At 29.8% G+C, this 13,721-nt stretch overlaps 1 protein-coding gene across 4 annotated transcripts; it reads right to left on the bottom strand.

The window, feature by feature from the left end:
* Positions 1-512: 512 nt before the first annotated feature.
* On the bottom strand, positions 513-10,591 carry LOC106682854 (protein unc-93 homolog A). 4 transcript variants are annotated; one of them, XM_014423932.3, is made up of 7 exons: positions 10,346-10,591; positions 9,734-9,833; positions 9,147-9,445; positions 6,837-8,048; positions 6,604-6,733; positions 2,006-2,143; positions 513-1,182 (listed from the first exon to the last, which is right to left on the bottom strand). In XM_014423932.3, exons 3-7 carry the CDS (start codon positions 9,363-9,365, stop codon positions 953-955), a joined length of 1,929 nt encoding a protein of 642 aa, XP_014279418.1. In that variant the 5' UTR covers positions 9,366-9,445; positions 9,734-9,833; positions 10,346-10,591; the 3' UTR covers positions 513-952. The 4 variants fall into 4 exon arrangements, with proteins under 4 accessions (XP_014279418.1, XP_014279416.1, XP_014279417.1 ...); XM_014423930.3 differs by lacking the exon at positions 9,734-9,833; XM_014423931.3 differs by lacking the exon at positions 10,346-10,591 and having other exon boundaries at positions 9,734-10,316.
* Between the last annotated feature and the right edge of the window lie 3,130 nt (positions 10,592-13,721).

Consider the following 13,721-nt stretch of genomic DNA (forward strand, 5'->3'; position numbering starts at 1 on the left):
TTGATAACAATGAACTCTTTATTTTAAAAAAAATTAAAGTTTTAGAGGGTGAATTTTTAGGAAATTCGGTATTTAAACCCTGTTAGATCATTTCAATGAGGATAATACCTATCTCGTATTAAACAGCACTTCATTGGTCATTGATTCACCGATTTTAATCAAAATCGTTTGAGCTGTTTTGATGAAAAGCGGAAAAATGTGGAAAATGGATTTGAATGTGTTCGAAGGCTATTCTCTATTAAAAAAATTTTTCTTCTCAGCAGCATTAGACATTCAACCTACTCATTTGGTTAAGTACCCTCAATTATCTTCAAAATCATTTTTAAACAACAAAATGTTTTGAAAAGGGAACATATATGTATTCATTGGTATTTTAGCTACTACAACTACTAATTACTCATTCGAAAAAAAGTCTCTATAATATTTTATGAGGCTGCATCACCAAACCCTAAAGCATGTTAGTAATACAAAATTAATTAATAATTAAAAATGAAGGAAAATAAAAGACATACTTGAGTTTTTCGTTTAATAATACATTCATAACATTCATTGGAACAGAAACAAATGGTTATTTATTTACAACGAAATATATGTCCTTTTTATTTTAATACAAAGATACTATATATTTCAAAATTGAATTACATATAAATCATCTTTACATAGATTACACAATGAATTTCACATAGAAAATTTAACATTAACAGGAAACATTTCCATACATTTGTCACAACTGATTATACTAACATTTGTGCACACATACATAGTATGTACAGGTTGCAGTGTTTTTACACAAACATACATGGATATTTATAACATCTAGCTAACAGGATATGTAATGAATACATTTATTTCAGATTTTAGGTTTGTTTTTTTTCTCACATTTATTATACAAACTATCAATAAAAAAATAAACAATGACAGAAAACTAACATATTCCATTAAACCTTTTATGTCATAAATTTGTTAATTGAGATTTCAGTCTCTTTTTTGATTCTTGTTTCATTTCTAACCAGGTATATGGTGTCACAGCAATTACCATTGCACCAGCTAGTCCATAAAGTTTGAGCCAATTACACAAAGAACCATGAATACCAAAAGCTAATGCTAATCCCAAGTATCTAAAAAAATAGCAGTGAGCAAATGCTGGTTGCCAGCTGTCAGGGAACACTGAGACTAAAAGAGCTGAAATTTAGAAATGAGAATTTTAAAAGTGGTATCAACAGTATTTAAAATTTAATATATTTATAAAAACATTAAAATTTGATAAGTAATTATGAGATAAATCATCCACTTTTCCAACGAAAGTAAAAATATTAAATGTTGTGACTCCCCTAACTGAAAAATTATTTTTAAAATAATATTAATAAAGCAAAAAATATGAAGCCTCAACAATTTTAGAGGTAATGATTCTGTAAAGTACCATAATTGGATAGATACAATATTACCATCCTGAAATTCAAATAAAAGAAGATTATTTTTTGCTAGGTTAATAAGAATCCAAGTATTGTTTAATGAAGGATACAGAGTATCAACTAAAAACTATTCTTCCTAATATGACAATTGCATATTGCTCATTTTCAAAAATTTTATATATTTTAATGGCATTGGGATTTTCCCTACAGCCAGGTATAATTTATTTGTATTCCCATTATTTTCACAATGGTTGGGAGTCGAAGTTTTTCATTTTGTGGGACCTCCACTCAATGAAAAAAGACAATAACCCACACCGTAATTGCTATTGGGTACAGATAAAGTGTTTATCAAATATTTCTCTTTTAAAAAAATTACTGCATATTAAGACAATAACATTTCAAAAGACCAACTATTCTGGCATAATTTCTTAGGCATTGAGACAAGAAAATGCTATGAATACAATAAATTAAGTATTAGAGAAAAAATATCAACACAAATAATAATATCTCCAAATAAAAAATTAAACCTAATAGATTTCATAATATTTCAATAAAAAAAAAAAGAAGTTAATTAATAAAATTAGAATACTCACAAAAACTTAGAGTATCCCAAATAGCATTACACACCCCCCAAACAGCAGGAACAACAAAAAATAGAGCTGGGTCTTCTTTTGAAGGTTGCCAAATAAAAAGCACTAGCAACAGGCATGATTGGAAAAAAAATCCAACAGCTGAAAAAGATAGAGGGAATCTATACTGTTACATTTCTTTTATGTTACAAAACAAGATAACTATAAAATTATAATTAATTTTATGAAATATATTAATAATTAATTAAAAGTAGGTTACCTCTCCGAGAACATTTCTTTTCTTTAATTAATTTGCAATCATGTTTATTTGTACAAACAATATAATATAATCAAGAATGTCTATTCAACACATACAATAAATTAATCTGCATACTTTATAATGACTATCTTTATTTAACAGTTTACATAATAAGTTATTGCGTTGTAGCACTGGAAAATATCACTTCAGTTTTGCAATTAAAATTCAGGTACCCATAAATTTATATTAACCCTGAATTATATTCGTTGATACTTCATAGCTAAACTGTTCATGAATGGATGTTTTAGGTGGGCAACAATAGTTAGTGGAACTCGCAGTTCTGAATTATTACATACATGACAATTAGAAATTGGTTTAGTCATTCACTCAAAAAACATTACATATTAGACACGGACAGACTAAACCTATTTATTACATAGTTTTTCAACATTTTGAGCTCAAATTGTTCAGAAAATTCTTGGAATATCACTATGTAGTTTGAGCAATAAAGCCTATGAATTTGTTAAGCCTTTAGCTCAAAATATTGTTATATAATCACAGATAAACTAAATGCATTAGACACAATCATATTCAGGATCTTGAGCTCAACTTTTTTGTTTTGAAACAATGGGCCAACTTATGTTCCACAGTAAAGTACTTGGGTATTAATGCCCATGTTGAAATCTATAAAACCGAATTAAAAAGAAAAAAAAATATTTTTTTTTTGTTCTTGTTTGAATTTTCAGATTCTATTGCTGAAGCAGATGCGGTCAGAGGCCTCAAAAATGATTTCAGTTTCCAAATAAATGAAAATTTCATATTATTTCACAAAAAAATAGTAAAAAAAAAAAGTTCTGAACAATGATTAATTAGTGTAATAAAATTTTTAAGTAAATACATTTATAATTTTTGTTTTTAAATTGATTTTTTATTTATGAAGTAACCTTTTTTTTCCCATTTAGTAATCCAAACCCCTTTGGTTTCAGTTAGTTCCAATTAGCGGGATACTTCTGTATCAATAATAATGAAGTATTTATTAAACTTTTCATACACAATAGAAATAAGTTGTAATGTTATTGGGAAAGATCCGATGGATCTTAGCTCTTCCTGCCCGAATCGGATGTATCAATTTTTCCTTTTTTCTCCTTAGATATCTATTTTTCCTTCCTTTCCTCTCTTCATTAAATTCTGTAATATTTTGTGCTTAGCCATAGTTTATTATTTATAAAATTGGGAACTGGTTATTTTTTTTTAAATAAATAAAATGAAAGGTGCTTTAAGGGAAGATTTTTTGGAAATTCAGCATTTAAACCCTCTTAGGCTATTTCAATGGCCATAATACCTACATAGTATTAAAGAGCACTTTATTGCTCATTGACTCAGTGAATTTAATCAAAACTATTAATTAAAGCTGTTTAGGAGAAATCGAAAAAATGTAAAAAATTGATTCTATAAATTGGCACTTATGGCCTGTTGATTTTAGCAAAAAAGTTGCTGCCACACTCCAGGCATATACCTGCCTTAAATATGCAATTTTAGTTTCTTACAACTTCATGTTTTTCAGCTAGGCTGTTCACAAATACAGACAAACAGACTATTTAGCAAAACTTAGTTATTTCTACTAAGGGACCTCAAAACATTTATTTCTGTTGAAAACTCTAATTCAAAATTTTGCACGATCGCAATACTTCCCTTACTATATATTTCATACATAAGAAGTAAGTGAAAGTAAAAATTAACTTCCATTATGAATAAAATTTGTATTATTCCCAACATTTCCCAAAAACACTTTTAGTTCATTTCCATAAACAACCTCTAAAAATTTTTTGATTCTCTTATCAAACCCCTTTATGAAAAAATGTTAAAAACTAGGTTTTATTTAAATGATTTATTGTATTTTGACAAAATAAAATGCTTGCATAAGTCAATAAGAAAGAATTTCCATTATGACAAATGGTAAGATTAGCAACTTTTGGTTCAAAATTTCATATTTCCAATCTTAAATCATTAATGAAAGTTTTCTCACAAATATTTCATTGGTGAGGACATAAAACCAAATTTTAAATATCCCACTGAATATTCTAGGCATTTTGGTTTAGAAATTGCTAATGCCATTCTCTAGATTCCTAATAAAACAATTAATTATATATAATACAGGGTATTTCATAAAAAAATGGAAGGATTTCAAAAATAAATAATCATGAAAATTTACTTATGAAAAAAAATATTGGTATTACCTTTAAAATGATTACCTAGTCCTATAAATTTATCCTAGGGGGCATTTAGTGGCAAGCATCATAGTGCAAGGGGTGTGGCCCAAGAGGCATGAGCAGTTGCCATGGTCATCTGATTGCAAGCAGCTATTTTATGTATTACACGCTATATTGGAACGTATGTTGAATTAAAAGAGAAAGATGAAAGCACTAAGTTAATACCTGACAAGATTTGGTGGCATAGCTCATATCTTAAGCAAATAAAAATGTTGTGCCAAGTAAACCTTATTTAAAATTTTGTAATTACTAATAGTATTTCAAACAAAAATTATTTATCGGTTAGACTTGTGAAAAACTAGGTATGACGAATTACCTAAAAATTAGTTAACTGGGTTTAAACTGTCCTCAGTAAGTTTTAAGTTGTGTTATTATTATTGTTATTAGTTTGGTGCTACAACACATTGACGCATCCAGGCTTCCTCAACCAGCAACCTCCAGAAGTTTCTGTCCTGCGCTACTGCATCCAGTTGTGGACTCCCAAACCTACCGCATCCATAGCCACACAGTCAATCCATCAAAGTCGGGGGCAGCCAAATCTCCTCCACCCATGGACTATCTCCGTCGGTAATCTTATAGGAGTTTCCTGTTCCTCCATCCTGGCCACATGTCCAGCCAATATCAAATGATATCGTTTGATAAGACTAACGTCAGGCTCTAAAGAGATTGTAAACCTCTTTATTTGTTCTTCATTAAGTTGTGTTAAATTGGTTAAGTCTAGATGTTTTCCATTGATTTAACCAAATTAACACAATTTAAGACATCCCGAGGATGGTTTAAACATAGTTGACTCATTTTTTATTCATTGTTATCATTCTTTAAGCTGACATCAAAATTGAGTTCTTCTTCTTATTATTATTATATGGGCAAGAGACCACACGTGTTTCTTGATGTGGTTTTTTTGTAGGGTGGGTTTGTCACTCCCACACCTATTTTTTGTGACTGCCACCCATTGGCTAACAGGCCTCACCAATGCCCAGGGAAGGTTGTGAGTGAATTTTACATTATTTTATGCTTGAAAAAAGCCCGGGTTGGACCGGGATTCGATCTGACAACCTTTGGGTTGGTAGACTGGTGTGTTAGCACGCTGCTACCACTGTCCATTTTTATTTTTTACTTGCCCAAATGTATAAGAACTATTCAAATAAGTTCTTATCCATACAATATTTGTTAGCAGGAAGCATGTTGACTAGTAATTTTTATGTTGATATAAACATTTTACATCAAATTTCAAGTTTTTTTTTTTTATAAAAATAGTTTTAGTAATATGTGACTTAAAAATAGCTATTTGACATGAAATAAGTATTGTATCTTGGGAAACAAAAAAGCAATTTCAAATATCTACATTTATAGTTTTATGATTATTTGGAAATTTCTTTAATAAATGTACTAAAGCTTTAAATAAAACATATTTAAACCATAATAAGTGTAATAGTTATCAGTATCTCGAATTTGGATGGTGGTGTAATCCATAAATACATCAATTATACTGCAATGGAAGTTTGGATTAAAGCTTCAGTCCTGTGAGTTTATACAGTAGCTATTTGAAAAATGAAATAGGTGAAGGAAGAGAAACTGGAATGAAGGGTCTGCATTATATACTGGCTCTGGAATTGATCAAATGATAACATTTTTAAATGATTATATAAGCTATGATATTGATGCGTTAGTACTAGGACTAGAGGATTATATCTAAAATTTATAAAGAAAAATAATGAAAATGTTTATGTACCAAAAAAAAAGTTACATCTTAAAATATTAGCTCTTATTATTTGAATATTACTTGATACTTTCATGCCTTTTTTTTTAAATTAAATAATTTTTGTAAATTTTTTCGTTGGTAAATTAAATTAGAAATAATATAATTGATTAGTATAGAAGGCTACATTAATCAATTTCAAGAGTTGTATTGAAATGTATAGGGATCTATTCATTTCAATCACTACAGTAAAATACCATTTTAAATTCTTGAACTCCAGCCTAATATTTGTAACTTCATCAGGAGCTTGGATTTGTTTTTTATTCTCTCTTTTTTTTTTTAGCTATTTTATCTTAATTTATAAATCATCAGTAAAAACCAATGAAAATCTTACCAATTACTATGTGCCTTCTAATATGTTGAATGATCAAACTCAAGGTAAAAGCTGCTATAGACTGCAGTACTCCCAGGCTAAGAAATACTAATGAAATGTCAGTTATACCAAGAGCACAGGCAACATAGGACTGAAAAATCAAAAAATATCTATGAGTCAATTTCAAATTTAAGTAGTAATTGATAATGTGAATTTAGCAATTACTTAATATTTTAATACCAGTAATAAAATACCTTAGAAAAATCTGAATACATAAATCCCTGTTCAAGTCCTATGAATACTGATAATGGAGCAGCTAACTGAAGCCTGGGATCTTTAAATGCTTCTTGCATAAGACGGAAGGAATAACTACATGCGTTTCCACAAGAGATTTCTTTATAAATAAGAATACGAATATGATCCATAAAAGCAGCAGTAACTGCAACACCCATAACACAAAAACCAAGAAAAACACTGACTAACATAGTACTTGTTTTACAGCTAATACTCATAGGTTGATAAACATTGCTCATATTAAAGTTATCATAAGGATTTAGGGCCCTATTAGTTAATTCAACAGTAACAGAAAGTGGGCAAGCTGTACTACCACAAATCCTTTCTCCATTATTTTCCAAAGAAAACATAGAATCTAAAATAACTTCAGTTTCATTTATATCATGTAAACTATTAGAGGTATACCAAATAAGAAACGATGTAGCTACGTTGCCAACTATCAAACCAAAGTCTTGAGCAATTTGTAGTCCTCTTGAGAGTTTATGAACAACAACTTCAGTTTTTCTTAAACCCTGTGAGTTATCTACTTCCCCTTCTTCTTGCTCTGTCATTACATAAGTTAATTTAGTAGCAAGAGTCATGAGACAAGTAATTCTAGCACCAGCTAGTGGACCAAGCCAGATTCCCATGAATAAATAAGCTGGCACTAAAGTGTAAACATTTGGATAAAGATGAACACCTAGAAAAATACATGTTCCACCATAGCTTAGAATTAAAGTCCAGTTGGTACCAAGTTTATTTAGTAGAAATACAGTACCAAGTGTGGAAACAGATCCAATGGCAAAAAGAGATGTAAGCAGCAATGATCCAACATCATAATTTGGATAAAAAAAATTTGGTAAAAATGAATATTCAGTTTGCCACCACCAAACAGAAATGGAACCTTGAAGAGTAAAAAGTGGTACAAAGGCTGCTGTAATCATAGCATGACCCAAACACAAAGCAGCAAAATTTCTGAACAAAAGTCTTCGAGAGTAAATGGGGCCAGACTTTGAGGGTGTTGAGCGAACGGCCGCAATTAATCTTCTTACAGAAGAAGCTCCACCAGAACTAGACATTGAATCTCTTTGTCGTGAATTTCTCCTTAACAAAAATGAGTTGTTGATGTGGTGATGGAGAGTACAACTAGACCTTGTTGAACGTGTTGAAACTGGTGAGTATCCGTAAGTATCCTTAAAAAAAAAAAATAAAGGGAATTTAACAGAACATTCAACAATATTATACATAATTATTTAAATTATATTAAACTCATTAAGAGAGATTTAGATTCAACAGGATAACTGGCCAGTCCTCAGAATAATATATATAATATAATGTACATTATATTATTAATTATTATTATATGTTATTTTTAACCCCTAAGCTTAATGTAGATAACACCAAAAATAGGCTCTAGAGTTCTAAGAGTTCTAACTCGAGTTTTGAATATCATCTGAAAGGTGCGTGTGGGGTAGGTTTTTGGAACAGAAAATCTGTACTGCATGATAGTCTAAATTCATAATGGAAGAAACCTAATAATTGCTTACCCATCTCTCTCAAATGAAATTCAAGATGGTAACACACAATTGTATAGATCGATTAAAATTATATAGGTCTCATAGCCAATTTCCAATTGAAGTCTTATCACTCTGATAAATGGTCATATCAGGTATACCTATGATCACCTAAAAAAGTTCTTTGATCAGCCCTTGAGAAAGCAGTCCAAAATGTTTTTTTTTTTACAGACTGATTAATTTTTTGGATCACACCAATGACAAGGACATTTTCAATTTGCCATTCAAAACTCAGTGGTTCTCAGAAGCCCCAGCCAACTTATAGGATATCATAAAAGCCAAAATGGCAGCTATAAACCTATTAATCAAAGACGCCAGGGAAAATAATTCTTTCACTAATCCTCATCATTCAGAATGAAAAACTACAGCTATTGATTGATAAATGTATCAGAATTTTAGAATTGTACTATAAGGACATAGAATATCTATTCCATCAAGGATAAACATATATTCCAGCTTTCCAATGAAAACCAGTGTTCTAAACTACCAAGCATATCTACTTCATCATATTCCCAAATGGAATCTAAAAGATGACTCGATCTATAATTTTGGGCAGCTTTCTCAAGAGCTAGATTAATGAGCATATATATTAAGGTATCTCTCATTTCACTGAATGGAATATAAAATCTGATCAGATGAATTGAATGATACCTATTTATGATATCATATAAGTATATTATATACAATAAAATAATACACACACACACATGAACTTACATCAGTAGTAAAAAAGTGGTTTAGTTTATCAGTGTGAGCATACAAAAGAGTTGTTGTATAATTTCCCATGCTCCGAGTGTGGCGTATAGCCTTATTGTGCGATACATAGGGGTCATAGCCTTTTATATAATTGCGATAGTGTATTGGAAATTTTTTACAAACTGGTCTATATATTTCAATTTCTTTTTCAAGATCCCTTAAGTTTGGGAGGCTCCCCATCACTGTTACACTAGTTATCCATTTAGGATATTCAAGAGGTAATAACCACTGTCTTCAATACTTATAATTAGAGAAAGCATCTAAAAAAAAAAAAAAAGTTAACAACCACATCTTGATTTTAAATTCAGTAATTTTCATAAAAAAAAAAAAAAAAAACAAATTAAGGTGGAAAAGTTAGCATGCAAGAAATAAAAATTGATATAAGGATTTAATTTGTAAATAAAACATATTTTATTTTTTATATTTTAATTAATTAATATTGATTTATAAAAAATTAGTATCTATGATCCCAAGTCAAATAAATATATTCATACATGTTTATTATTAAACATAATTCACTATTTCATGTCTATATTATCTCACTGTACCCTAATATGAAACCTGAAGGAAATCCGGAAGTTCATTACTTGCAGGAATTTATTCACTCAATGAAAATTCCCAGGCTTTTGAAGTTTGAGATGTTCACCTCTAAACAGATTAGAGAAATGTTGTAATAGTAATTTTCAGTCTAATGCCAGTATATCTTGCTTTAGTTCAAATGTATTATTTGTTATAGGGGTGTAATTTAAAAACAAATTGTTGTTAAAAAATAAATCAAAAAATTACTAATCAATCAAACTAATCAATATATATAAAAAAGAAAGAGAAGTGACAAATTCTTGAGTAATGAACATGACTTTTAAAATATAACTGATCTGACATCCATGAAAACCTGGGATTAAGCCCATCTTTTATTTCATTGTTGATCCAAATTAAGACTGGTGATCTAAATGACAGTTTATAATGAACCACTTAAAACATTTTTAAAACTTCAAGGTAAAATGTTCGAATATTCTCAAATATAAAATTTAGTTTTAAATTATTATACAGGATGAAAATTTGCCTCTTATAAAGCATTTTTCAAATAAAATTATAACAATTACAAACTGTACTATTCATAAGTAAGACTATATTAATTTTTTTTTAAACTACTTGCTTACTTGAAGTAGACCTGCATTTATGGAAAAATGGTCTTTCATTTTATATTTCATAACCTTACTTAATGCCAATGGAGAAATGGAACGACTGTAAAAACTGGACAGTATAAATGTAACGAACTTCAAAACCCTTGGAACTTAAAAAAAAAACAACACTTGACATTGAAAAAGTTCGTTTTTAACTGGAGAGGAAGACCCGTCAACTCCCGAGTTACCACTGGGCAAGCTGAACAGGTACTGCGCAAAGCCTGGTCCTGACAAAATCAATAAAGAAAACCTGTTGACAAACCAAAATACAACTCATTATTGAAACAGTATTTCATTCATAACTCAATTTGTTCTATATCTTAAATTAAGATCTCGCAATGAGCTAAATACAACAAATAACATTTTATATATATAAACAAAATTACAATGGCCAAACAAATTTATAACTTCATAGGCCTTAGCGATAATAAAGTAAAACGGTTTTAAGATAATGTCAGAATAATCATAGTAAACATCTTTATTAAATAAAAAGACTGATCCGCAATTCGCCTTCTGTGCAACACAAAATAATTAAAATTGCGGGACATTTTAGAAAGTCCCCTTCAATTCTTCAATAAAAACATAATTACACGAGTCGTTTACGAAGATAGAGAGAAAATCGGCGTGCTCAGAGTTTTTAATATTTCTCCACTAATCTTAATCAAAAAGATTCGATTGCAACTACACATTCATACTTATCTAAATCTTCCCGTAAATGATTAATTTTTAATTTCCTATTAATGCAACCAAAATTTTCCTCTAAGGGATAAGGTAAGGATGACTTATAAAAAAAAATGTATTTAGTTGATTGTGCGCATATCAATCCAATGCAGTTGGACGGCATTGCTTTTTGAATAAGGTGTTTCTCTTTCCTAGTAAGCATCTTTATGACTTTAATTCAATATATTTAATATTACTTAAATTTGTTATACCAGTTGGGAGATCAGGTTAAATTAATGATTACAAACAAACCCTTAACTAACTAAGCATAATAAGATAAGTCAGAGGTGGGCACTAATAAAAAAGGATTAAAATTTGTATTTAAAAATTGTAATCATTCACGTTTAATCATATTAATTACTGAATATTTTAATTTAGCCCCAACAACAGAACGTAAGACTGTCAAGTCATAGTCATGTGAAGTCATAATAAAGATACTTGGCCTTAGAAACATCTTTTTATTAGCTTACTACACTGTACGTTTGATATTGTGCGTAAAATAAAGTATTAAAAAAAACAACCATCTTCTCCTCATATATATTATCCACAATCAACTATCTTCTCATCATTATTACTGTTTTTAATTATTATTGTTTACTCGCTAGGCCTATTTAGATAAAAAATATTGTCTGATTAGATTAAAATAAGTATGTTGTGTGGCTAGCAACCCAATGAAGTTAGGCAGCTCAACTTTGTTGTTTTTTAATGAAGTTTTCCCCTTGTTTTAGAAAAATACAGATCAATTCTAAAAACTAAATTTTCTTATCTAATGAATATTAAAGTCTTTTCGGTTTATTTGTATTTGTATTCACAACTACAGCACAACTTTGTTGTTTTTTAATAAAGTTTTTCCCCTTGTTTTAGAAAAATACAGGATGGAAATCGAGGGGGGGGCAAGGGGACTACCGACGACCGGAAATACTGGGACGACCGAGTGGAATGGGCACTTGTTTACGCTTTGATAAGTTATGAAATGAGGAGAGGCCAAGTGAAGACGGAAAAAAATAATAACACATTTTTATCCAAAATAAGGTTGATTGTTCTGATTCACTAACTAATATTATGACTCACTGCCTCCCTAATAGAAGATTAAATCAGGTCGGATTAAAGATGAGTAGATAAGATTGTGTTAGTGATTCCTCTGGGCTTAATAATACCATCAGGAGATGCTACATATAAGACGTTAGCTTTTGGTGGAACAGAAGATTCTATAGTAATATTTATTGATTAAAATAATGCATTTAAGAATATGACAAAATATTACATGTGTAAAATTAAATTATTCAAGAAATAAACACATATCAATATAGGACGTTTGTCTGATAATCATAGTTCACGTCTTAGCTGTTGGTTCGCGCCATGTTGGTCTGCAACGGTTCTCGCAGTTCTTAAGTAGTTATTCAGTGGCCAATAAATAGTAGGTATGTCACTAAAGTGTGTTAACTTCAAACAGGTTGAATCTACATCGTAGTAGGCAATTGAATTTAGAAGTTTGATCGATTTGGGTCAAGTTTGAAGACGAATCGGTGAAAGGGTCACCATGTCTGATAAGAACTCTGAGAGAGTTTTCACTTGATAAAGATTGGGACGTTTCTAAGTCTCAAAAGAAAAAAAAAATTTATTGCTAACAGAATGGAGAATTATGACAGGGATTATATGGATATATATATATGGAAATATGGATAGAGCTCTCGTGATGAATTCATTGGAAGATTCAGGGTACAAATTTATTCCCAACCAAGTAGTTCCCAAGAAGCCAGAATAAATAACTAATAGTGACAATAAAATTGTTTGATACATTTTTTCTAGGTATAGAATCAGTTTTTTCTTAACGAAATAAATCTACAATCAATGTCCACAGAAGTAACAATATTTTTTTTTCGCCAAATGTGGGCTACCATAACTGCTTGTGTCCTATAATTACTCGGTATTTAAATCAGAAAGTTTTCAACGTTTCTTTTAAGAAATAGAATGGAAACGTACAAAAAATAAATAGAACACTTAAACCCATGTCTCCTTTGTACATAAAAGTAACTAACCGTATGCTGTAATGAATATTAACAAACAACGAAAAAGAAATTTTCTCTTACAATCGCAAAAACACAATTAATAAAATTAAAAAAAAAAACTCTTCTGCATCACAATAAGCACTGTATAACTCTCAGATACTGCTATCAAGTGGCCACCACAAAAGATATCAAAATAAATCTGTACCATAGTTTCATCTGGTGGTGATATGACACTCTTCTTCTGATGTCAACATCGCACAGTGGGATATTTAACCAGAAAAGTTGGCCAAACCTATTTTTCGTCCTTATTACGTCTTAAAATAATTGTAATTGTATTTATGATAAATATAATCTTATTTAAGGGAGTTTTAATTACTTCAATGTTTAATTTAATTAATATAATAGAAGACTGAAAATTATAACTAAAAAACTATATCCTCACCATATGTGTATATTATATCAAGCATCATCCATCTCAATTTATGCAAAGGAAACGTTTACTTAGGTCTCAAAAATATTAGATATAATGCAGTCAGAACTAATTCGAAATGATAAGAATTATATGGGAATCATCCACCACCACATGCTTGGAAATTGTTGAATAATAAAATCAACCAGAGGAA

This window comes from Halyomorpha halys, unplaced genomic scaffold (assembly GCF_000696795.3).
Source record: "Halyomorpha halys isolate HHAL.00 unplaced genomic scaffold, Hhal_1.1 Scaffold447.1, whole genome shotgun sequence".
Classification (NCBI taxonomy): Eukaryota; Metazoa; Arthropoda; class Insecta; order Hemiptera; family Pentatomidae; genus Halyomorpha; species Halyomorpha halys.